Here is a 27,306-nt window from a genome sequence, read left to right on the forward strand (position 1 = left end):
AGTAGATGGCAAGCACAGCGCTGATGTTTTGGCAGCTGGATTTCAGAACCATCATCTTCATTTAGAAGCACAGGAACCGGGAACCTATTAATTTAATTTGTCAGGTGCTGCTGAGGAGGTGAAACGGAAGATGAGCAATTGTTTCAAACCCCCTCATTTTCCCGCACATTTCTTTTTGCTCGAAGTCTATCGCTCGTACATTGCAAAGAAAGCCGGGCTTTTAAAAGATGTACTTGTCGGGTTAGGTCTGATTCTGTCAGGCCTAACTTTTCATGCTGGGGTGAAAGCGTCTAAAGCCTCTAAACGTTGCTTAAAGCTAACAGTTTGATATGATTGATCCTCTTTAATCAAATTTTTAACAAAAAAGTTATGGTGACCTTTTTTTAATCAACTTTGGTGACTCGACTCAGGTATCCTTGATCCTTGAACAGCAGTAGCAATATTTCTAGTGATGAATGATCTGAAGGGGAACGAGAGATTGAAGAATTCAAAGAGGCAGAGTTTCTGCCGTCTTTAATGACTCGCCAAAATGAAAGAGCAGAAAGCTGAGACCTGCTGGAGCAAGACACATTTTTACGCCACTTCAGCTCTCCTTTCCTTTTCATCTCCTGTACTTATAACCATCCTGCTGACCCCAAGTGTCTCCAGAAACCCCCTTTTTAGTTAACCAACCTCAAGCCATTAAATAGCATTTAAAGATAGTGGAGAAAGATGTAAGTGAATGCAAGGGAATGTATTTTTAGATTTTCGACTGGATTTCTCCTTACAGGCTGAATTTCGTTGGATCCACCAACCAGATTTGCATGCTTCATAGTATGAAATTGCCAATAACATTTGTATTGGTCACTTTTTGTCTCTTTGTCCCCATTTCCTCCTGCTTTTTCTTTCAGATTTGAATCTGTCTCCTTGTTTCTATTCAGACATTGTTTCACATCTATACAGATAACAGTGAGCTTATCATGTGCGCTGTCTTTGTGACGTTTGTGTGTGTGCATGTGTGTGTGCCTGTAAGATAATGAAAAAAAGTCGAGAAAGCTGCTGTCATATGACATCTCTGGGGGTTGTGGGTAAGCTTTATATCTGTGATTGAAAAGGGAGTGACATTTAATGGTTTGAAATCTGATGGTTATTGTCTGTCCGTTGCTTTCTCTGTACACTCAGATGCCCATGCATGTGCTCACACACACTCACTTACACACATCCCCAAGTAAACATGATACCCAGTCAAGGACTTGAGCCCTTGAGCTTCCTTTTGTGTGTGTGTGTGTGTGTGTGTGTGAATAGAAAGGCGAAACAATTTCCTGTTGCGTTTCTTAGTCATCTGCACAGCTGGATTGAATCACACCTGACACTGCAGCTGGTGTGTGTGTGTGTGTGTGTGTGTGTATGCGTGTGCTCGTCCAGTCAGAGGTCTACAGCTAGACATACAGCATTATAAATTTGTGTGCGTGTGTGTGAGAAAGAGGGATCTGCTGGAGAAGAATGCTGTATGCTGGGTGCGCTCTGCTCTTCAGTTTATGAATACGCAGCGTGATGGAGGAGCCTCATTCTTAAACACTGAGCCACTCATTCAGTTAACTAATGGCTGGAACTGGACAGTAATGCAGGAGCTCCCGGGAACACACACACACACAATCTCACAAACACAAGCAGGTATACGTGTGCCCCCACCACACACACACACACACACACCCCACCCTGCGATTTCTGTGGCTGCATTGCGCATGGCTATCAATCAGCCCATGTCCCCATCTACCCAGCAACACTGTGTTCTGTGTACTGATGCAGCATCAGTGTTTTCTTAAACAGTATGGAGCAGAAATACACTCATCAAGGGCCCGGCAGTAATACAGTACGTGCATTAACCTGAAAATGATACACGACTGCAATTGTTCAAAGGGTAATCCAGTGGGATTCGGGATAACAGATTGAATAGTCCTATCCTTATCCTAACACAAGGGTGGATTCAGTCTGAATTTCAGGCAAGTTTAACAAAAGCAGGTTTGCTCATTATACAGTCATGTGAGAAAATCAGGACACCCTATTAAATAATCAGCTTTTTATTAGGAAATGTTCACATATCAATGTCCAATCATGTTTTTATGTATGTCTGGAAACAAAGTGACCTAATAACAATTAAACAACAAAAATGTAAACATTTTTACACATAACAAATGTGTATTTTAATGGAGGAAAAAGTTAGTACACCCTACCCCCTAATAACTAGTGTTGCCCCCTTGGGCTGATATAACTTCGGTGAGACGCCTTTGGTGGCCTTTTACCAGTCTCTGACATCGATCAGAAGAAAGTTTGCCCCACTCCTCAACGCAGAATTCTTTCAGCTGTGAGATGTTTGAGGGCCCATTTCAAGTCACCCCACAGCATCTCAATGGGATTAAGATCAGGGCTTTGATTTGGCCATTCCAGGACTCTCCACTTCTTAGTTTTTAGCCAGTCCTTGGTGGTTTTGCTGGTAATCATTGTCATGTTGCAGTATCCAGTTCTGCTTGAGCTTTAATTTTCTTGCAGATGGTTTCACATGTTCTTCAAGCACCCTCTGATACACAGTAGAATTCATGACTACACAAGTCATGGCTGACTACACAATAACCCTGGATAGCCTTTCTATCTCACCGAGTATTGAAGTGAAGGATCTAGGTGTCATCATTGATGCAGGTCTCTCATTCAGTTCGCACGTAGATAATGTCACTAGAATAGCATTCTTTCACCTTAGAAATATTGCGAAAATAAGAAATATAATTTCAATGCATGATGCAGAAAAGTTGGTCCATGCATTTATTACATCAAGGTTAGATTACTGCAATGCATTATTGTCTGGATGCTCTAGTAGGTGCATGAGTAAACTCCAGCTAGTACAGAATGCTGCAGCCAGAGTTCTAACCAGAACCAGGAAATTTGACCACATCACCCCAGTCTTACAATCACTGCACTGGTTACCCATCAAATTTAGGATTGACTACAAAATCCTACTTTTAACCTATAAAGCTCTAAATGGTCTCGCCCCACAGTACCTGAGTGAACTTTTGGTTCCTTACGAACCGCCACGCCCCCTTCGATCAATGGGTGCGGGGTCACTACTTATACCAAAGGTGCAAAAGGTCACAGCTGGGAGCAGATCCTTCTCCTATAGAGCTCCGCAGTTGTGGAACAGCTTGCCTGTCAGTGTCCGGGATTCAGACACAGTCTCAGGGTTTAAATCCAATCTCAAAACCTATCTGTTTTCTCTGGCTTTTTGCTAAAGTCCTAGACCCTCATTTCACTTGATTTTGACACAGTGTCAATTATAAAGTCCAGTTTATCACAGAGTCCCCCTGTTAGACACAGACAAAGTTAAATTCACCAGTTAGGCTGTCCTAGTTAGGGTACCGGGCCACTGTAGCACCAATATACCACATATTTCAGTATCGGTCGTACAGTCCAACCGTCTGCCGCTGCTTCTGTTTGTTTTTCTCCGAGACACGGAATCAGGCGCCCAGACTACTGGCAGACCCCAGTGATCAGACCAGCAAATAAATCCTGGTTCCTGACAACTGCTTTACAAGGACAAAACATGAAACAAACCAGAGGGTCGCCACAGCCACCACCACCATTACAACTACAGCTCCAGGGATCTTCAAATGGACCAGTAACATCGTTACAGACACCTTATCTAGACCATGACACTTAATACATCCTGGACTTCTCCAACCCTACAACCGTAGGACTTATTATTATATCATATCCAACCCTGCACTGACACCGTTTGCAGGCTCACTCTACCCTGGAAGGGGGTCCCTCTCTGTATCACTCCTTCCCAAGGTTTCTTCCTTTCTTTTTTTTCTCTCTCCCTAGAGTTTTTTTGTGTGGAGTTTTTCCTTGTGTGCAGAAGGGTCAAGTGTGGGGGGTGTCAACTGTAGGGCCTGTCAAAGCCCATTGAGACATACTGTATATGATTTTGGGCTATATAAGAAATAAATGTTGTTGTTGTTGTTGATGATGGATTCTATGATGGTGAGCTGGCCAGGTCCTGCTGCAGCAAAGCATCCCCAAACCAAGATACTGCCACCTCCATGCTTCACAGTTGGTATGAAGTTCTTTTCTTGGAAGGCTGTATTTGGTTTACGCCAAACATGTCTTCTGTTCTGGTGTCCAAATAATTCAATTTTAGAACATTATTCCAGAAGTCATTGTCTTCGCTCTGGCAAACTTCAGTCTGGTCTTAAGGTTTCCTCCTTACACACCTCCCATGAATGTCAAACTTGTGTAGTCTCTTTCTGATAGTAGAGTCATGCACTTTCACATTGACAGTAGCCAGAGCCTGCTGTACTTCCCGTCATGACATTTTAGGATTTTTGATGACTTCTTTGAGCATCTTACGGTCTGCTCTGGGGGGGTCATGGTCATTTTGCTTGGACGGCCAGACCTGGGCATGGTGGCAGTTGTTTTGAACATCCTCCACTTGTAAACTATTTTTCGGATGGTGGAATGGCTGATGTCAAATTCTTTTGAGATCTTTTAAATCCCTTACAAGACTCATAAGCGGCCACAATCTTCTTTCTGAGGGCATCAGACAGCTCTCACCATGGTGCTCACGTCAACATTTCAACAGTCAGGTGCACACCAATCTAATCTGAAGTTTACCAGGACAAGGCTCCATTGCAACGCTGTGTAACGATGTACTGATCATGGAGGTGGAACCTCACCAGAAATTGCATTCTTTTTAAATTACATTTCACAGAAAGTTTTAAAAAGGCTTTTCTAAATTTTTGATTACATTTACATTTACAGCATTTATCAGACGGCCTTATCCAGAGCGACTTACAATCAGTAGTTACAGGGACAGTCCCCCCTTGAGCAACTTAGGGTTAAGTGTCTTGCTCAGGGACACAATGGTAGTAAGTGGGATTTGAACCTGGGTCTTCTGGTTCATAGGCGAGTGTGTTACCCACTAGGCTACTACCACCCTGTTTAGTTCATTGTTTAATTATATCATTAAAATTGATATTAAATATCCATACGTCCAAATATATTTTAAAATATACAGGTTTTCATAGGGTGTCCTAATTTTCTCACATGGCTGTATATAATTTTTTTTTTTTTTTACAATTGTTGAAGTAGTACAGTGGCAGTGAAAAAGAACGCAGGATACGGACTACAGCTGTATGTACAATTTCACTAATGTATTACCTCTTGACTTCTACATCTGGCAATTTGGGATCAACCAAGTGCCGAAATTAGGCTTATTACAGATACCATACTAGTCAAAAGTTTGGACAAATGTACTAATTTATGTCTTTCACATTTTTTACATAATCAAAAAAACTGAAGACACAGGATTATGAAACAACATATGTGAGGTTAGGTGATAATAAAAAAAAAAAAAAACAATTCTGAAGGTTTATGCTTGACACTTTCTTATTATTCACTCATTTTAATGAGCATCTCATCAAGTGGCTTTTGATGATGTCAAAAGTGATTAAAGCAGTCATGAATGTAAAAAGAGGCAACTTTATTTCTTTATTGACATATTCTTCAAACATACTTTACTTTCTGCTGCTACAGTAAATACTAAATATATTTCTTGGATTGGATTCTTCATTTTAGTCTCCATAACTGCCTCAGAGTAGGTGCATCCAAACTAGTAGTGCATTTGCTACTCTGCTGCTTTCTCCACATTCACCTCCAGATTTACAAATGACACTCGAATACAGACAACAGCTTGTTTATTTAATACTGTATCACAGAATAAAAATGATTTTTTTTTGTCTGCTGGTTTGTCATGGTTTAATGGACTGCTGCCCCACTGGCCTAGATTTACAGGAGGAATATGTTCCATGTGGGTCTTGTCTCAGTATCTGTCGTAGTGCTCGGCATCATAATATTTAAGATGTATTACAGTGCACAGTTGTGCATGTGTTTTTTTTTTTATATAATAATAACATTATTATTTTAAGATTTACTTTTTTTTTTAATGCAACTGACAGTAGACATGGGAGCTTAAAATAGCCAAATTGATTTAACGAAGAATGAGTGCTTTATTACTGGAGTATGCAGCTGTCTTATTACGTTGGGTTTCAAAATGTGTCTTTATTTTATATAATAATAACATGAACTGTTTTTTTCCGACTTCAGGCTTTTGTCCTGTTGTCCAAACAAGGTTTCGTTTATTGCAATTTAAAATGGAGAAATGTGGGGATATTAACCTTTGGATTGAGGGTGATGCCAAAAACAAAAGTGTCAAATATAGTCATAACAGGAATAGATATATTGTTGCATTTCAATATTGAACCTTATGATGTTGGATACATTTTCAAGATTGCTTTATGCTCATTGTGTACAGAGACCAGACAATGACACTGAAATGTGCTGGACACTATGTTATTTTCCACTGATGCAATTCATATTCGTATATATTTTAAGTTTCAGTATCGCGACAAGCCTAGTGTGTGTTAATGTGTGTGTTTGTCCATGCATGAGTGCGAATGTTTACAATAATGGAGGTGTTTGGTGGGTTTACCTCAACACAACAGGTGTGTGTTGGCATGGTGCATGATATTCATGCACATGCTGCACACTGAGAAGGAGTAGAGGACACTAGAGGGTCAGCATGCATTTTAATCATGGAAATAATTCCATCAGCCATTAGCTTAATTAATTGAAGGGTTTGCTTCAATCAGAGCAAGTGGAAAGCTCTGGTAAGCTGTGTATGTGTTGTGCATGCACGTATACACTATAGTTTTAATGAATTTACATTTTCAGGGTTACTCACTTCTATTCATACAGTACTGTGGTGAAGGATTAATTTTCCATCACTGACCTGTTGCACTGTCCTCTGAACACCATAGCAGAATGTGTGGTGTTCTGAACCTCTGACCATTTTGCCTACAATGTCTTATTTTCCTTCTAACACAATCCAATGCCTTTATGAAAGAAAGAGATGTTCCTCTTCATTAGAGTGGTACAGTGAATGCAGACAGGTCAGACTAAAATGTACATTTCATGCAACAATTCATATTCAATGATGGAAAACAGCCATTATAAAGCCTTTCATCATTTAGAAACACCCACTAAACGCAGCCTTCGGAACCTTAAATGACTATTAAAATTGGCCTGGTTGCAGTGGCAGTTTTGTTTAATATTACAGCATATGAACTGAATGGAGCTGTGGAGGTCAAACCGACACAAACCAGGCTGGACAGCTGACCACCTTTCTTATCATTGAGGTTTGGGGCTACTAGGTTCTAAGTTCAAATCCCAGCTCCAGGGTTCTCACGTTCATTAAAAACCTGGAAAAAGTTTTGTAAAAAGAAATAAACATTTTTTTGGAAAAGTAATTGAAATCTGATTCATAAATGTATAACATGAAGTACAAACTTCCTGTAAGGGCTAGTGTTTGGTCTGCACATTTGAAACTCACACACAAAGCGGGAATGGAGGAAAAGTATCCAGAGATCTACAACACAACATTATTGTCTTACCCGGGAGTTTTGTGGTGCTTTCTTGGCTCAACTTTCTGAAGAAGCACAAACCCCATGCCAAGTGCAGCAGATGGTGACGTGCCTAACCTCCCACCTATTCCAAACTGTAACCCCCATGTAACACACATCTCAAAATACTGCATTCAACTATTTACATCCAACTAGCTCATTTCCTTCCCCTCTTAGTCTAACATTAAAGCATGCCGTTAAAGTCAGGTTGGATGGTATAATTCCCTGCAAAAGAAAAAAATATCACTAGATTTAAGGGGTGCAGATCAGAGCACAGCTTTCATTCTCAACCACACCATCAATAGGTCCACAAGCCAATAAGCCAATCAGAAATGGGCAAAAATTGGAGCAAACTTGCAAAATTCTGCACTCGTTGGCAGACATTTTATGAGAGTGGGAGTTCTTCTCATATTAAAATTTTATCTGATATTACTGAATAGTCTAGTGAGGAGGGAAAAGTATGTTCCTACATTTATTTTTTTTCTAAATTAAACCAGCCTTCAATCCATCAGTAATCTACCGGACACGGCGCACAAGTGTTTACAAGTGTAGTCAGATGGTGCAATTATCTGAGCACAAAATGATTTGATTTATATGTGTACTTGGACTGAAGCAACAATATATTATGTAATTCTCAGTTTACCAACTGACTAAACTGAGACCAGCTGCTCAGTCTCACTTCAGTGTTCTGGACTGGAGTCAGGGAATGCAGGGTACAGCTGTAAAACAATTTCTATCATTTCAGTTGGGTTGATCTCACACAGTAAATGAGTGGTAAAACACAAACTTCTGGTCTTTAGTACCTATCCTTTCCGTATGAGCCACCGTTGTAGAGAAGGAATTGACATGAATGAGAGTGATTGGAAATGTGAGATGAATAGGAGGGGGAATTGTCGAGAGCTTGTCTGGTGCAGATGTGGTCCCCTTCCATGTCACCTGGTTAGACCTAGCCTCCAGATAAGAAGCATTCCACTGCCATGCTGAACTGCTAATTCCCAGACCCCTAACGATGGTCAGGAGAGTCTTGTAAAAATGCTGGTGAAAGGTCCAGAACCTGATGACAATTTTGTTGATCTAGCAGCATGTAATAGCCAGAAGAGCAGTCTCTGTAGAGTGGGCAGGTATGAAACCACACTGATTTGGGTCCTGGAAGTTGTTCTTGGTAAGGTAGTGAGAAATGATTATGGGTGCTTCTTTCTTAAGAATTGGGATTATTCTAGCCTTTGAAGGTTCTTTGGACGAGACCATATGTTATGGACTTATTAAAAATGGGTGTGTTGAAATAGAGGTGCTCATGAGAGATAGATTGAAGCAGTGTAGAAGGAATTAGATCCAGTGTATTACATCCTATTGGGTTTGTATGATAGAGGACAGAGATGGTCAATTGATGAAGAGAGTGATGAGATAATGCCCACCACGGCCCGACATCCTGTCCCACCGGGACATATCTCAGTCCTGGCATGTCTCGCCGCGGAACTCCCTGACCCCACGAGCTCCCCGCCGGCACCCACACTCACAACGACTGGCTGAGTTTTTCTGTGTGCTCTTCTTCCTCTGCTTTTTTGCTTTGTGCTTTAGGTTTGGGCTGTGACATTTTGTCACGTCAGCTAGCTGACTGGTGAATGAAGCGCAGGTGGGACATTCTGGGAAACAATGATTTATTAAACAACACATAAACCAACTCGGCCCGATGGCTGAAAACAGGGGAAAAAGAACAAGTACGAACCCACAGGCGTGTGGCGATTGCCAGAACTGAAAACAACTCTAGTCATACGTTGCACGGTCCACATAAAATGTCACAGCCCCGAATGTCTGCTCAGAAGCTTCTGATAACCGCCCTGTTGTCATGCAGATTGGTGCCAGGTGCATAACCAGGTGCACCCAATGCACATGATGACACTGGTGAGGACAGTTGAGCAACCCTGCTGTGTACTGTGCTGCTGTGGCTTATAATGGTGCAGTTGTGTTTTCACAACTGCAACTGAATGTCAAATCTGCACAGTTCCCTTGATTCAGCAGTGACGCAGACAGCATTCTTCCACTGCCTGTAAACACCACCAGTACCTCATTAAAAAAAAGTTGTCATCACTTACTGAGATCCCAAAGAACACGTTTTGTCATTTTTTTTTACTTTAAAGATAATTGAACCATCCTACAGACAGCTGTAATACGTCTTCTCTTCTGATTTTCAGGTTAAATGTCCAGTTTCCAGAAAGTGTGCTTGCTGTACCAATTAGTATAATGCTTTGTTCAAGAGAGAAGGCAGAGGCACACAATGGTTAAAACCTTACTCCTTCACACATCAACAAAAAGCAGGAACAAAGGAAATCATGGCACCTGGGTCAAGCAATACAAAATCAGCCTGGTCCTAATCACCCTGCTCTGAACCAACTGTAAATTTGTGCCACCTGGTGGGCCAGGTTCACACATTACAATTGACTCTGCTCATGAAAAGAAGAAATAACTGTCTTTTGTGTGTATGATGGTGTGACAGTTAATAGTCACACTGCCATGAACTCAAATGGCACAAACTAAAAATGCGAAAAGAAAATCTACCTAATGGTACATTCCCATGCATTTCCCATGCTGAGGTTTTTGTGCTCAGAGGAAATGGTTATAACATGAAACCTAATTTTTGATTATTGCTCAGACGCCTTTACCACAGTAATGTTTCCTGTTATAAAATTTATATGTACACACATGACTGGTGATGCAGTGTAGCTGAAGCTGAATTTCTCCTTTTGTCTCTGCAGTGAAGCTGGTGTCTGTGGAGCTGAGCTGTGCCGCTGGTCCAGTGCATGCGGTGCTGGAGGCTGGCATGCCCGTGTTGCTGGACTGTCAGCTGGGCTCGTCGGAGGAGCAGTCAGAGGTCACCTGGCTGCAGGACGGGGTGCCGCTGCTGGTTAGCGAGGTCGCGAGGACGTTTCCCAACGGCTCTCTGCTGATCACGCCTGTGCAGCGAGATGCCAGGGCAACACCTGCTGGAGTGGAGGGGGGTTACAACTGCATCAGCACCAATGCGTTTGGAGCAGTGACTAGCCGTGTGATCAGCCTGCACCTGGCCAGTGAGTAAAACACACATCTAACAATTGCATGATCAGTGTGAAATAGTCACAAAAAGCTTAAAACTAAATTAAACTAAATTTAATATTTTACGAAAAAAAGCTGTCAATTGTAGTACAAAACACAGACACAAAAAAAGTTATGATTAAATGTAAAGACAGAAATGTGTTACCTTTGTGGGTTCTGATGCTCAGTATATAAAATATGTGCATTAAACTATTTTGTAGTGTGTATATATAACATCAGTATATTTTTTCTTAATCCCATGTAATCAGTGTGTGCGGACATGAGGTGGTGGGCGGAGACAGTGATCAGAAACCACTCCATTAGCCTGAAAGGCCAACACACAAAACAACAGAGCAGAACTTGTAAATAACACTATGGCCCAGGGACTAGAGACGTAACACTCCAAAGGAAACAAACAAAAACAGACCCGCAGCCGTGAGGCACACAAAGGGAAAGTAAATATCCACATCAATGCAGCAGCATCTGTTCTGCTTCCAAACTGTTCCTTTTAACAGGACCCTAACCATCAGGACCCTGTCCATGATTAGAGCCCTGCTGTCAGGCTGGGTGATGCAGGCTGTGGCCCCAGCTGCACCCAGCCGTGAAACAAGTACACATCACAATCACTAAAAGACTGTTGTAGGGACTCCAAGCCTCTGTTATATCAGTTCTTTAGATGGAATTATAATGACCACCACATGGTGCGCCGATTCGTATTCTTCATCCTGGAAAGAAATACCAAAGGGTCAGGGAAAATATTGACAGGCATGCTAGAAGAACTTTCACAAGGTGAGGAAACATAGATGAAGAGCATGTGTGAAGAGACGAAAGAACCCAATAGTGGTTTGATCCGCGAGTCAGCCAAAGCAGCACAACCACAGATGTTGGTGTTCATGTAATACAGACAAGAGGAAGGAGTAGACAACAGGGTAAGGAACGGTGTTACTGGTTTCAAGGTGAGCGGAGTCGTGGCTGGTTGCTGATCTGCAAATCCAAACAATGACAGAGAACCGGCCATGTCACTCTTCTCTGTGCACCTGAGCAGCATCACGTGACAAGAACCCACATAGACTTCAAAATGTTGTAAGCCTAACAGTAAGGCTAAAGCTGTTTTCTCAATGGTACTGTAATTCATCTACTTCATCTGAAGTAGCAAATGGGGTGATCAAGGTGATCGGATCTTCTTGTAGAAGGACTGCACCAGCACCAGTTGCACTTGCATCCACCTTGAGTTTAAAATGTAAGACTTCGACACAAAGACAACTGCAGAAAAGCTACTACAAAATACACTGTCATAACCGATCCCTTGGAAACACCGCGATTCCCAATTTTTTTTAATGGCTTTAACCTCCACCTCAAGAGGGCACACTTGTTCATGGCCATTCTGTTTGCTGAGATTGGTTACCACCCAAAACAATACACATCAGCTGCTGGAATGTCATGGGAGCATTACGCAATACAAAAGGCATGACTGAATACTGTAGGACTGTAGGAGGAATCGGCCAATAACCCTTTAACAGATCCAGTTTCCATGCAGAACCGTAAAGAACTTTATCTATACAGTCTTACATACACAGCAGCGGAAAAGAATCATCACTGCATTTACTTTCATGTAAAAAGTGTGCAGAGTGGGAATTTACCATCTAGACACCAGCAGACACTGCGAGCTCTAAGCACTGCTGCTTGGTGTTGCGAGACCTTGCTGAAGCAGATACTGCACTTTGGCTTGCATTACTGACCTCTTCATTGGGTTACTGCAATACGCATGTTGCTTAATCAGGACAAGATTTATGATCAATTTCATCAGTAAACACATTAGTTTGAGTAGGCACATCAGAAACGTGTTCCTCATCACAATGATACAATGACAAACCAGTTAAAGTCCTTCTAGGTTGCACAGAATCACATAATTCTGCAAACAAGCCCTGGAAACAAGGTGTAGATCATCTTCCTCTGGAGAATATGAAGGCATAATAACATTGGCCACCACTGTGGCAGGAATGTTCAGACTTTCGCTTTTGGTACACACATAAGACTTTAACACAAGCTTCACATTTCCTATTAGGTGTAATGCCAATTTAATTTGAATCGTTCAATTTTGCCTTGTCTGCATTAGGGCCAGACAATTTTTCCTGTAGAGCAGACTCCATGATAGGTAACAAAATCAAAACATGATCTCCTGACTGAAACGACTGAGCCACATCATAATGACATTTCATCGTCATTTAAACCAAAGAGAGAGCACCTTTAACCACATTGCATACATGGCTCAGGCTGGAATGACACTACCCTCAACTGACCAGACATGGAAAAGAAAGATAGTAATGCTCAATGAGCATTTTGCCCTCAGTGAGCAAAGCGGGACCGCTTCCGGATAACACGTGGCCCCCCACTTAAATTGTTCACCCGGCAGACTTGGGTGCAGGCGGAAACAACGTTTTTTTTCTTGTGAGCAGACATGCATGCCATGAATGGCAATGATAGGCCGGTCCAGAAGAAATAGCATGAAATACTTTTGTACATTTTTGTAACATAGATATGACTTGCAAAATCATGGTCCATGGTCACGATCATGATAAATTTTTTCCAGACTCATGACTCATCCAACTATATCACCATCCAACCAAATCATCACCACCACCAACCATCTTTTTTAACAACCCATTTTCCCAGTAAAATGTGGTCGACCGATTTACTGACCTTGAAAAATGTGTCACAGACTAATCACGTCTCTGTACTGCCACGCGTGAGCTCAGGTTACCATATTTTGCAGGGTGATCTCAGGGTGGTGCTCATGTTCACGTTCCAATGCCTCTTGTTCAATTTTCCTTAAATGAAGCTCTCACTGGACCTCAGGTTTCCAGAGCTGAATCTCCTTCTCCAAATCCTTTCACACTCAACCTTCACGTTCGGCCTGGAATTTAGCTGTTTGTAGTTAGAATCTTATTTTCCTGAGTACTCCCATAGTTTTAGCTAAACCGGAAATGCATCACATCGCGGAGAATATTCCGTCAAACAAAAAACTGATACCACTACCCTGAGCAAAGTGTCCTTAAACCTTTTCTCCTCAGTTTTAACAGTGATCAAATAAAATCCAGCAATGTTAAAGGACTGCTGTTTCATAAAGCGCTCCAAGAACAACACAGTGTTATGAAATCCTCCACTAACAACATTATCTCTGCAATGCAGACTTTAACTCTAATGTAAGATAAAAAAGAACATTAACAAGGTAACAAAATAACTCTACACTACAGCCAAATACTTCACCTCAATCATTTTCAGGATGACAATAAACACAGTAAAGTAACCCTTGGGGCTCTGGTCCTCTTTACCTATCCCAGAATGCTATCTAATATCTATCTAGATTGAGGGCACCTTTAAATGCCTAAAACGTCACAACCTTTGGCTTTGGACCAAAGCCTGCTTTTTGACTGCATAACCCCAAAAACAGATAACAAAGAAAGCAAAATAATCCCGTCCATCCTGTCCAACGAACGGGATGGCCAAAGCACACCTCAGCTGGAACAGCCTGACTTACCCGAGCTTCCGGCACCCGTTGATACCCGCCCCACACACAGATTTGCACACATCTAATTACCTCCGATGTGGACGTTTAAAAATCCCAGATGAGCCCCCACTAGTCCCAACCCCATCGAGGGGCTGGGAATGTGTGCCTGGGATTCACACACAACCAATTGAAGTGGAATCATTTGTACATTTATTCACAGACAAAAGGATCACAACACAGATAGAGCCCTATGAAATTCATTTTAGTTTTTCCTTTTATAAACATATTTATTCACCTAAAACCTGTGTGCTTATGGAGTGGATGGGGAAAAAAGAACAAATGCAATATGACATTTAATCATTGTTTAATAGTGCTTGACCATTTACTGAAATGCAAATATTATCTCACAGTTTCACACATTCTTCCATTTGAAAAATAAAAGTGCTTCACATTTGATAACAGCATTATAAACATAGCAAATAAATAAACATTGGGAAGACATGGAATACAAAAAAAATGTTGTGCGCACTTGCATAATGAACTGGAACCATGATTCTAAAATCACGTTTTGAATTAGCTGATTTGTTTGCATGACCAAGAGTTTGCTGAACTGCACGGAGTTCGCACAGAACCAATCGGGCAAGTGGTCCGGATTCGGCACCGACAGACTCTTCACCATTGCTGACCGGGCATTTACATTACGATGGTGTGTGCAAAAGTCCCGCCTCAACTGAAAACACATGTAGAGGGCTGCAGTGGCCAGAAATGCAAATTATACGTAATTGTACAACGAATTTTGCAATTCTGTCCATGTTTTCCCCTTCACAGTCAAGCGAGAGATTACATACAGATGGGAGAGCACACACAAGCAATGGGCCACAACTAACACAACGCTAAACAGAAGATTGAATATAAGCTTCTCTCGCCACACTCTCTCCAACCGATCAAGCACAAGGCCACAGTCTGCAAGCAGGAGGCTTCGTTTCATACGGCAGTGGGCGGAGCCAGAAAATGTAACCCCTCCATGAGCCTAAAAACGAAACACAAGCACACACACACACAACAACAGAGCAGAACATATAAATAACACAAGGCACTACGGCCCTGGAGGTACAGCTTCATAGCTGAGGCAGGTGAGATTGGAGGAAATTGAATAAGCGGAGTCTGGATTTTGGACCTGATGGGCTGTAAGAGACTACCAAAGGGCACGGACAGAGTACAGTATAGTACAAGGCTGAGTTTTATATCATTTGTCTGCCTGAGAAGGTTCATTTACTGCCGCTTCTGTGACGCAGGCAGAAATAAATGCAGACCACCCCCTCTTACCAGGGTCAAACATTCATGTAGCCTTTCAGCATATGTTTCATTCTTTTAGTCAACTAACACAAACATTTACTCTTACGTATGTGGAAGTGCATTGTAAGTTCACATGAATAACACACACACACACACACACACACACACACACAGTGACATCTCCCTATCCCTATCGGACTGTGATTGTTTACATTAGATTGTAATAGCTGGAGGGCTCCCTGGTTAATGGTTGACTGGGACCGGTCCGAGGCCACTGGCCTGTACAGTACTGAACCGCGCTGTGGCTCCTGTGTGCTCATTGAGAAACTGCCAGATAAGCCTATATCATTTGGATATCTGGGCCTTGATCTGCTAGCAGCAGGAAGAGAGTATTTTAGAGCGCTGACGTTTTTTTTTTCTTTTTTAACTAACCATACTCTGGTAAATTCAGCATTTCCATGAATCTGTGACCAATAGCAACTTTTAGCTGTGATCTGTGATACACTGTGTCATGGTGGATCCCAGGAATAGTTCCCAGAGCTCTGACTGCAGACCACGCCTCCTTGATTCCCCACACCTGATGTCTTTACAATCAGTATTTACAGGGACAGTCCCCCTGGAGCAACTTAGGGTTAAGTGTCTTGCTCAGGGACACAATGGTATTTAGCGGGATTTGAACCTGGGTCTTCTGGTTCATAGGTGAGTGTGTTAACCACTAGGCTACTTCCACCCTTGTGTCTTCCCTATTTCACTGTGCCTGCATCAGAGCTCTGGTTTCCGGTATTGCACAACGAATCGATGAGTGAAGGGAAATACTGTTTGTGCTCAGCCACTCGTTTATTAAGTTATTTAAGTCTTGGTTTTTGGGGTGCGTGTGATGAGTGTGCCGGTGTGAGTGTTTCCTTTTGTTTGTTCAGTGTAAAAATAAAGTGTCTACTTTCTACGCCTGGGTTCTCTTCCTTCTTTCTGTGACGTTACACTATGTAATAGAACCCTAAATTCTAAAACTTTTTATATTAGTGAGTATAGAGAAAGTGACTACTCCAGATGAACTGTTGTATTTCTATTATTTTTATATTCTAGTTATCATTATATAATTCAGCAGCTAACTGTCTGCAGTTCCTAGGAGGACTTCTTGCATTCACTCTACGTTTGCCCTCACAGGTCTGTCCCGGTTCCTCCAGGACCCAGAGCCACAGGTGGTAGAGTCCGGTGCTGCTGCCCGATTTGAGTGCCAGGTGGAGGGTGTGCCAATGCCCAGCATCACCTGGGAGAAAGACCAAGAACCATTGGTGCCTCAAGCGAGGTGAATGTCTTCACTTAACCCCAGGAAGGTCCAGTCCTGTGACCTGTGCTTGCGGGGTTGTTCTGAACAGTCATTGAACCAGCAGTGGCCATCTGTCTCATGCACAATTCACAGAATTTGGGGCCACATCATCCCAGAGCATGGCATTAGCCCACTGCAGAGCAAATGCATACACACACACAAAATTTACTCACATCACACGACAATTTATTTATAGTTAATATTCATCTAGTGTACATGCCTAGAAATACACACTCACAAAGCCCGAGCCAGGATTCATACTCACAGCTTGGAGGTGTGTGACCACAACACTAACCACCATGCCACCTCTTGGTCCAGGTATTGATATAAAGTGTGAAGTAAAAGGGGTAACATGTAATATAGCGATGTGTCTGTGGGGAATAGAATAACATTGTAGTAAAGAAGGATAAAAATATTGGTACTGGAACGAGCTGCATCCTCTGAGCAGTTTGCTCCTTATTTATTTTCGCCAGAGGAAGGGAACAGACAGATTCTCGAGTGCAGCGTGTGCTGTTTGTTTAAATAAACCCCCACCGCTCGCTCTCACTCACATGGCCCGACCCGCTTTAAAGCTGGTGGAAAGATACACATAATCTGCTCCACATGACTCTTACCCACCCCTCTGCACTCCATCTTTACTTCTTTCTCTCTGTCTATTCACCCCTCCTGTGCTCTTCGCTTTCCTGCGTCTCCGGAGGGGAGATTTTGGCCTTTTGTTGCTCCCTGTTCTGGTCATTGATTCACTTCCAAGAATCACCGGCAGCTGTTCGCGTCTTCAGATACAAACATACAGATTTTTCACATTCGTCTCAGTCATTTTCACTTCATTGCAACTGGTTAATCTCCCTCGCTTTCCTTCTCACACTCTTTCACACTGCATCTCTCTGTCTTGTACTGGCCTGACATACTCTCCCCGTTCAGGTGCCAATGCATCTTATTTAACTAGGAGGTGCTTCGGTGACCTTTTCACTCGATTGATGTGAAAACGCTAATGCACACACACTTGTACCGGCAGAGTGTTATTAATATATGTTAAAAGTCCTATAACTTTTATATAGGTCTAATACTGTATCAGAAAAAATTCTGAATTACAGCTAGTCCCACAATGAGATTTCCCCAGGACGCACCGTTTCGGTGTCTGTAACTTTAAATGCTAAAGAGGAGGAGAGAAGCGGTATGAGGAGGAGAATAAGAAAAATAAAAGTGATTGTGAAACACTGCTGCACAGCACACGGTGCACACAATGAAATTTGTCCTCTGCTTTTAACCATCACCCTTAGGTAGCCATGACAGGCACCTACTCAGTAGCACCTCAGTGGCACCTTGGCGGTTTGGGATTCAAACCCACAACCTTCCGATCATGGGTCCACTTCCTTAACTGCTAGGCCACCACTGTCCTCAGAATGCCTAAAGCTGCAGGTCCATAGACAGGCTAGGGTAACTTGTATTACAAAGTGAAATTTTCATTTCAGGGCAACTTGTTAATGTTTAATCAGTCGTGATATATTAACACATTAGGGTTGCAATTAATGATAGATTGTCAACTTGTCATGCCATGGCAGAACATACATAAAAAGACTCAAAAAAGCTATAGCACATGCACATCAGTGTAACACTATCTTAAACCAATGAAGGACGACCTGTAACTATTATAATGGGTCCTCGAGCCTAACAACTGGCAGCTGTGAGTGATCAGTACCCAATATTAAGAAATGTGATCTGTTCCACTAGCAATATGAGTTGATTATGGTTGTTCTCAATGAATGACATGGAAAGACATATTTTAAGCACATTATATTTGTCAGTATATATACATTTACAGCATTTTTCAGATGCTCTTTTCCAGAGTGACATTCAAACAGTATTTACATAAAGTAATACATTTAATTTCAAATTAATGCAGAAAACCATGAACTTCTTGCTGTATGATAGAAAGCTTTAGTCTTAAGAGTTAATCACAATTAATTGTGATTAATTCATTGGCAAAATAAATTATTTTTAAAAAATATATTTAATTACTGGTGAAACCTGATGGAGCTTTGTAAGCTCTGGATCAAATTGTAAGATCAATAAATTTGATAAAATCTGAACTTGTGTTAGACAGTCTGTGTTTTTCTGTTTAGGTTCATTGTTCTGCCTAATGGAGTTCTGCAGATCCTCGCTGTGATGGAAGCAGATGCCGGCTCCTATAGATGCATGGCTTCTAACTCCGCCCGCAAGCGTTTCAGCCAGGAAGCCATTTTGTCAGTGCACCTAGGTATGTGTCCACACATGTGTGCAGAGCCGTAAATTATAGGAGCTATGAGAGAACAATGCTGTGTCCTCAGTTCCACTTCCTAACAGTTCTGGTGAAACTGGCCTTTGCCCAAAACTTGTATTATACAGTAGATGTGTGTTGTGTGTATTATTCAGTGGTTGTGTTGGTCAGTGGTCTTGTGTGTATTATACAACGGTTGTGTTGGTCAGTGTTGTTGTGGGTATTATGCAGAAATTGTGTGTATTATACAGTGGTTGTGTGTTGTGTGTATTATACAGTGGTTGTGTTGGTCAGTGGTGTTGTGTGTGTTATACCGTGGTTGTGTGTTGTGTGTATTATACAGTGGTTGTGTGTTGTGTGTATTATACAGCGGTTGTGTTGGTCAGTGGTGTTGTGTGTATTATACCGTGGTTGTGTGTTGTGTGTATTATACAGTGGTTTTGTGTTGTGTGTATTATACAGCAGTTGTGTTGGTCAGTATTATACAGTGGTTGTGTGCAGGTCAGTAGTGTCTGCTGGTTTGTGTAGTGTGTAGTGTTGCCTGTAGGATTGCGTGTTCTGCCTCCAGGCTGAATATAACTCTACTGTAGGGTTCTGGACGGGTCCATATCTGTTTTGCGGAACGAGGCTCAGCACTCGTCCTTGGAGACTCTATATATAGTCTGTTTCTAGCCAGAGGTAGAAGTCGTCACACTGTGTGTCAGGCGTACACTTGTTAGTGTGTTTGCAATCATCAATGTGTGTGTGTGTGAGTGTGTGTGTGTGTGTTTGTGTGTGTGTGTCGGTCTGCAGTAGCTGCTGCTCCTGATGCATTGATTTTTTTCTTCCTTCCCTGAGCTCCTGCAGGTTGCTGGTCTGATGAAACACACAGTAAGGCTGGTGTAACAAGCACCTGTCCCTGGACTGGTTACACACACACACACACACACACACTTCTGATGCAGGAGCGGTGTCTGTGTTGGAGTGACCTGATTTGCACCCCTCCATGACAATGGTTCACTGGGTGCAGGACAAGGTCACAACTTCACTATTGTCCCTGAATCATCTGCGCTCTTTACACCTACATGCGAACTGCAGGGCCATCACCAGCCACCCTCGTCCCGCCTCCCTCTCTGCCCTCTTTTCCATCAGATCTCCTGGGTCCTCATTCGTGAAGCGAGAGGGACGCTCACAAGCCATGTGTATATTTAATTATGTATCTGCCTGTGGTTTATGTGGTGCATTATGTACACACAGAGGCCAAACACAGCTCTTGAACCAGTTCTGTCAGCAGGGGCTGAACTCAACTACAGAAATGATGAAATGACTTTAAATAACTTACCGGTACTCTATATCATAAGGTTCAAATTGTGGATTTGAGAGCAGGGTCTGTGGCCCTGGGTACTGTTGCTTAAAATCTCACTTGCTGTGAATAGTTAAAAGAACGTCAACTGATTGATAAACAAAATTTCACACATTTTTTTTATATATTAAGCATGCTTGGACTTTTATGTCCATCGTTTATAGGTAGAAACCAGCCCCAAAGTTGAACAGGGATTGATTTGTGATCAGTACTTAACACCCTTGTTTGTAGCTAAGAGTTGTTCAGGCCTTATTTAATTTATCATTGAAAAAGTCTTCAAGTTCTGCAAGTTTGTTTGGATGTCCTGCATTCGGTGCTCTTTTGTCATGTACAGTAGGTGCAGATTCTCAACAATGCTCAGTGAGGGTCATGACCTTTAGTGCTGAGGTTATTCTGTTGCTTTTTTTGGTTCATAAATCACTGTCTTGTTGTAGAATGTATCTCACAGATGGCATGACGTTTGAATTGACAGTGAAATGTCTGCAACTCAATTCCCAATCATGATCCATCTATCCATGCTCAATAGCTGGACAGGTGTTTGGTTCTTGGAACAAACCTTGGAGAAAACCGAATCGGATTTCTTCTGCCTCTTGTTGCCTTTTCCTGTGCCTTGGCAGCATGCTATGGATGCTATGAAGCGGTTTAAAAGAGACCATGGCTGTCGCTTTCAGGTTTGAGCAGTTTGAACTCACCTGACCATTATAAGCACGTCCACATAGCTCAATATGGAAATTAGGCCCTGGAACCTTGGTAAAAGTACTGTACTGTATTGAGGTGCTCAGATGTTTCTAACTGTTTAGCTCCTATAGATGCTATATTATGTTTGAAATGAGACCTTGTGATCTAATCCTTTCACAACGCTCCCTGCTAATGCGATGTCTGTGTTGTGGATGAACCCACAAGACATCACCCTGACCTTGTGTCTCTCAGAAGCAGAGGTGAATCAATTACAGCCCTTTAGCCTCATAGATAGCCATGTGCTGCCTCATCCAGCTTCATGATTTTATTTATAAGATGCCGGTTTTGTCCTGCGTGGCCTGTGAACGCGTGCTTGTCTGTGTGGACCTTTCCACCCTCGTTTATAATCATATTGTCGTCTGGATTTTGTGTCTGAGTCGGCCTTGAATGGGACGACATGCAAGTATTAAGTATCAAGTAAAAGCATTTCTTGTTTTCATGTCGAACCTGATTGCCTTGGGTCACGCTTATCTAAAGGAGTGAAATGTAGTTAACAGGCGTTTGGTTAATGGTTTTTGCAACTGATCGATTCATCGTTCCATTACCTACCAGAATCTGCACTTATTTGTATTGGAGTTTGATGAATAAGAGCCATTGAGTGTATAAAAGCAATGAGTCAATGCAGCGTCTGGCACAGCTGCAGAGTAGCTCTCTTGGGTTCTTTGCGTTCGTCTTGATTGATTTTGATTTAGTTTCAAGTCCCACACTTTCCACTTTAACCAGGCCAGAGACATTAGAGCTCCCAGAGACCCTTTAACTATCATCCTTCTTGTTCTTTATGTGTCTCTGTATTTTGATTGATTTTGGAACCCTTGTATTTTTCTCTGTTTCCATGTTCAGGTGTGTCCCCTGTGCTGGGTAAAGTTGAGTTTGTGGCAAGACCGCAGAATTCCACGGTGGTGCTGGGGCAGCCAGCTGTGATGGAGTGTATGGCACAGGGAAACCCCAAACCACTCGTGTCTTGGAGTCGATATGGTGAGTGTGGTCAATTTTCCGCAGCATTGGTCCATGTCCTTTCATCTACCCCGTATGTGTTCGCAGTGTAGTGCTTCAGCATGTGCACCTGAGAGCAGATTTGAGAAATAGTGACAGAAAATGTGTTGTTTTTGAGTGGTTCTTTCTCTATAATGTGGTCTTTATCTGCCACCTTGTGGTTCTGGTTAGAATATGCATGGCAATATCTGCTTAAAGGTCCCGTATTAAAAGTATTATGAAAGGACCCCTATTATGGTGCAGAATTACAGCCACTTTGATCCAGTCCCACATTGAGATTTCCCCAGGATGATCTTTGCCTGTAGCTTTATATGCTAATGAGGAGGAGAGAGGCGGGTCAAGGAGGAGAGCGGCCTATAGAGTAACCCACTGGTTCGTCAGACCTTTGTGTGACTGAAAAATAAATTTTTACATCCAAGCACAGAGCAACTGCAATGCTTTGCACATTTGGAAACCATGACAGATGGTAGAGTTACTTTTTTAGGGGAGGGGTGGAAAATTCTCTAGGCAGACAAAGCATGAGAAACGGGAGGTAACCTTTCCCCTTATGACGATGTAAGGGGTCAAATTCTAGATCCGACTGTCTGAGCTGCTACTCTCTGAATGGTGAATCAGAATGGCCAAAGCACTCTCTACACCTATCACCATTTCTAGCCACTGCAGACCATATATAGGCTTGAGGAACTTGGATTAATGTTCAATAAACTCACAAATTAAAAATCTCATAATAGGCAACCTTTAACTTTTATTTTGTGTGTGTTTGTGCACTGTCATTATTTTTTTTCATAGAAAACTATTATTTTGTCCAATAAAGTAACATAAAATTGATGAACAACTGTCAGAACATTGCTTATGTCGTAAAATGACTTGCTCATGGTGGCTGGACTTGGCGAGGAAGGAGGACACATATGCATGATGTCACAAGACTGGGTTACCTCGAGCACATGACATGGGAAACATCACCAAACCATGACCTGATGGCGAACAGAAACAAACAGGGTTTTTTTCCTGGCTGTCAATGCCATAACTGTAACTGTAGATGACTGATGTATTGATGAACTTATTGTGTGGTCTTTCTCATATTTCCTCTATCTCTGTCCTCCCTGTCACTCAATCTCTCTCCGGGGACAGATGGGAGGCCCATTGCTACTGATGTGGTTGTCCTCGAAACCAACCTGGTGATCCTGGACGCGCAGAGACACCACACCGGTGTGTACGTATGCCGAGCCAACAAGCCCAAGACCCGGGAGTTTATCAGTGCCCCCGCTGAGCTGCGTGTTCTGTGTAAGTGTGTGTGTCATTGGTTTTCTTACTTTACAATGTAGCAGCACCTACAAAAGACTCCAGAACAGGACCAATTGATACATTTTAGCTCTTTACTTGGAAATGAAGAGACGAAAATACATCTCAGCATTTTAATGTGATGACTTTTTGCCCACCTGGATTACCTTCAGTCTAAACTATAGGAAAAGTCTACAATTTGGGAAGAGAAAATGACTGAATGAGTGAAATTATGTGCACAACCGTGCATATATCCCAATTTTCAGTTGTTTGGCTTCACAAAATGAGTAAATAAAAATAAAATCTATTTTGAAATAGAATTGAAATAATTACAAGTTGGGCTCACTGGCTAACGTGGCACTGAGTGAGTTGTTCTCTCTCCCTCTCTCAGCTCCTCCAGTCATCCTGCAGCCGCCTGAGACCGTTTCTCTCTCACGGGGCAACACGGCTCGGTTCGTGTGCAATAGCTCTGGTGACCCCCCGCCGGCCCTACACTGGCTGAGGAACGGGAAACGGGTGCTGCCCAACGGCCGAGTGAAGACCCAGAGTCCCGGGGTGCTGCTGATCAACCAGCTGGGTCTGGACGACGCTGGCTACTACCAGTGCATCGCCTCCAATAGCCTGGGCACCGCCTGTGCCACCGCTAAGCTGACAGTCATCGTGAGGGAGGGGCTTCCTAGCGCACCACGCCAGCTGCAGGCCACACCCTACTCCAGCACCACTGCAATGCTCACCTGGGAGCGACCAGAGCTCAACAGTGACCAAATCATTGGTTTCTCTGTGCACTACCAGAGGGCAATGGGTGGGTATGGCACTGAGAGAGTTCAAATCATTAAAAAATGTCCAAACTTTGAGGTGTGCATGTTGTAATGGTCAGCAACCTGACCCCAGCCCAAACATGCACAGGTTTAGAGTATTATGTCTTTTTTTTTTTGTTTTTTACAAGCAAAAATGCATTTTACACTCTTAGTATTCTTTATTACTAAAGCAGATTTAACAGTTATGACTGAAAATCACAGTGTTGTCATATGATAATAATAAGGCCCTTGTCCCATTTATGCCAAAAATGTTGTCTCCTGTCTCTAAAAACCTTTTTTTAGGGGTTAGGGTTTGGTCCAGGCAATGGCGGTTCTAGACAGGCATATATGGGGCATACAGAAATGTGAAGGGGGCACATGGTGGAAACAGAGGCGGGAAATGGGTGGGGTGGGGTGCTCTGTATTACTGTTTTTGTCATGTAACTGGATTGCACATTGTGGGGCAAAATTGACTTGGAAACCACACACACACCTGCAAGGACACTCATGTTACTCTCTGGGCAGGTTCCAACAACATGGAGTACCAGTTTGCTGTGAATAACGACACCACAGAGTATCTTGTGAAGGAGCTGCAGCCCCATACGTCCTACACCTTCTATGTGGTGGCGTACTCCCCGATGGGCGCCAGTCGTCCATCTCAGCCTGTTACCGTGGAGATGTTGGAAGATGGTGAGCCATGACATTCATGGTCATTTTAAAATAGTCTTCATGACCTTTTGACAATTTGACCAATTCCTCTCTGGATCCTCCACAGTTCCCAGTGCCCCTCCCCAGCTGTCCCTGCTAAGCCCCTCCCCCACAGAAATCCGTGTGATGTGGTTGCCCCTCTCCTCCCAGCACAGCCGTGGCTCTGTCACCCACTACCGCGTTGACTACAGCACACTGGAGCAAGGTGAGCACCACCTGCTGTCACCTAACTGTGCAGATCATCTGGTCCTTAAATGCTGTGCAGTCATGGGAATTTTGACTTTGGATGTCGGCTGCACTATTTATTGGCTCCTAATACCATCCGTGTGTGTGCACAGAAGCTCTGAATGATGAGGATGGACCATTTTCTAAATGAACAAGAATCTAAAGAACCATTTATTCTAGCTGTTCTGAACAATATAGTAATTATCCACCATTTGACACACATAGAACACACTAATGTTCTGGAGCATATGGGGGTATTGAGGTGGAGTCGGCTGAGGTAAATATCAATTTTCTGTGTAATTTGGATCTCAAACGTTTGCATGTAATTAGTTTTTTTTTTTATATATTGACAGACTAAATGGATCTAAATTGATCTAGGGAATCTGAACACATTCAAGCCTTCGCAGCTCTGTTTGGTATTTTTTTAGATTGTCAGTACATGAAAAATATTACATTTAATTAAAATGTGAACAATATTAAGGTATAGGTCATTTTTTTCAATATGCAATGATTTGGAACCATGACTGAGAATTGGCAATGAATACTTACTATACTTTTGTCTTTATGGCTGTGTATTGGGCCGAAGTGGATGACGTGATCTCTGTGGAAGTGATGGGAAATGAGACACAGGTGACACTGAGGGACCTGCAACCCAACCAGATGTACCACATACGCATGGCAGCTGGAACGAGTGCTGGATATGGACAGCCATCGGAATGGCAGAACCATCATACACCTGATCTGCTCAACCTCACCATGGGTGAGATATATATTTTATACATATCCACTATATCATAAATTATTTTATTTCAAAATATTTCTGTGTATTATTTAACTTTAGCAAAATGTACAACATTATTGTTACTGTTAGTTTAATTTGAGCATGGCTACAATATTAAGTACATTTACATTTACAGTATTTATCAGACGCCCTTATCCAGAGCGACTTACAATCAGTAGTTACAGGGACAGTCACCTCTGGAGCAACTTAGCAAATGTCTTGCTCAGGGACACAATGGTAGTAGGTTCGTAGGCGAGTGACAAGTGACAAGATGAATTAATGAACGTTCATTTTGTATATAATAATTTCTATGTAATAATTTTCTACATAACAATTTTCTACAGTTCTCTTTGCTCCCACTGAGCTCAAGGTTAGAGCGAAGATGTTTTCCCTCCATGTCACATGGCAACCGCCACCTAATCACACCCAGATTTCTGGCTACAAACTCACCTTTCGGGAAGTGGACCCTGAAGAATCGACCAGTGACGGGGGTCCTCTGAGGGATAAGGGCAGGACGCCTGACGCACCACCTATCAAACTGAGGAAGAGGGTCAAACACCACGATATCACTGGTCTGGGTAAGAGATGTTGTCTACTTACATGAAGATTGTAAAAGTTATTCTTATTGGCTGGTAAATGTCCATAATGTAAACATGAAATATAGTTAATCTGCCTGAGCTATCAAAAAATTAATGTGTGTGTGTCTGTCTGTAAGCCCCTGACCGTCTGTACCAGGTGAAGGTGTGGGCGTATAACAAGCAGACTGAAGGCTACCCTGCTGTCTGGAAGGGTCGGACAGAGAGATCCTCAACTCAAGGTGAGGTGTGTGTTTGTAGGTGAATGGGGCACTCTTTTTTTTTATTTCTTATTTAATGGGCATTCTTATCAAGAGCGTTTTTATCTTATCGTTTTATCTTATCAAGATAATTTTATCTATTAGACCAAAAAAAATCCTTTACATATTGTAAAATGTGCTCTAGGCTTTTTATTACATAACAAATCATTAGTCCTGACAGACTGGTGTGTGTCTGTGTGTGTGTGTATTAGGAGGACTGGTGCCCCCCAACCCCCCTCCTCCTCTGCCCCCCAGCAGTGTCCGTGCCACGGCCAACAGCTCCCGGTCCATCTGGCTGCGCTGGGAGCGGCCGCGGTTCAGCAACGTGCAAATCATAAACTACACCGTGCGCTGCAGCCCGGCGGGCCTGAGGAACGCCTCGCTCGTCTCTTACTACACCAGGTCCTGCTGCAGAGAACGTTCCAACGTTCTAACTTTCCATTATCGGACTGTAACGCTAAAAATATATTCTCTCGATAATATCCACTCATGCGCAGCAATTCTGCTAGTAAAAATGAAAAATTATGAAAATAGAAAGGAACACAACTGGTGCTACATTTGCTGTGCTATTTGTAATGCTAATGATTATTCCTGTCGCTGCAAAAAAAATTACATTTTGAGTTAGTCAGGTTGACATATTAAACTGCTGGACATCCAATTGG

At 42.5% G+C, this 27,306-nt stretch overlaps 1 protein-coding gene across 4 annotated transcripts in view; it reads left to right on the forward strand.

The window, feature by feature from the left end:
• The window catches only part of igdcc4 (immunoglobulin superfamily, DCC subclass, member 4), a 49,422-nt gene that overhangs the window by 10,974 nt on the left and 11,142 nt on the right, over positions 1 to 27,306 (forward strand). For all 4 annotated transcript variants that reach the window (XM_028956899.1, XM_028956900.1, XM_028956901.1 and 1 more), the window contains exons 2-13: positions 10,241 to 10,552; positions 16,525 to 16,666; positions 18,811 to 18,944; positions 21,865 to 21,999; positions 23,149 to 23,301; positions 23,690 to 24,100; positions 24,621 to 24,785; positions 24,871 to 25,008; positions 25,615 to 25,788; positions 26,154 to 26,387; positions 26,525 to 26,626; positions 26,857 to 27,046. In XM_028956899.1, the coding sequence (XP_028812732.1) occupies positions 10,241 to 10,552; positions 16,525 to 16,666; positions 18,811 to 18,944; positions 21,865 to 21,999; positions 23,149 to 23,301; positions 23,690 to 24,100; positions 24,621 to 24,785; positions 24,871 to 25,008; positions 25,615 to 25,788; positions 26,154 to 26,387; positions 26,525 to 26,626; positions 26,857 to 27,046 (2,290 nt within the window). The remainder of the gene's footprint in view (positions 1 to 10,240; positions 10,553 to 16,524; positions 16,667 to 18,810; positions 18,945 to 21,864; positions 22,000 to 23,148; positions 23,302 to 23,689; positions 24,101 to 24,620; positions 24,786 to 24,870; positions 25,009 to 25,614; positions 25,789 to 26,153; positions 26,388 to 26,524; positions 26,627 to 26,856; positions 27,047 to 27,306) is intronic.

The sequence above is a fragment of the Denticeps clupeoides genome, chromosome 16, assembly GCF_900700375.1.
Source record: "Denticeps clupeoides chromosome 16, fDenClu1.1, whole genome shotgun sequence".
NCBI lineage: Eukaryota > Metazoa > Chordata > Actinopteri > Clupeiformes > Denticipitidae > Denticeps > Denticeps clupeoides.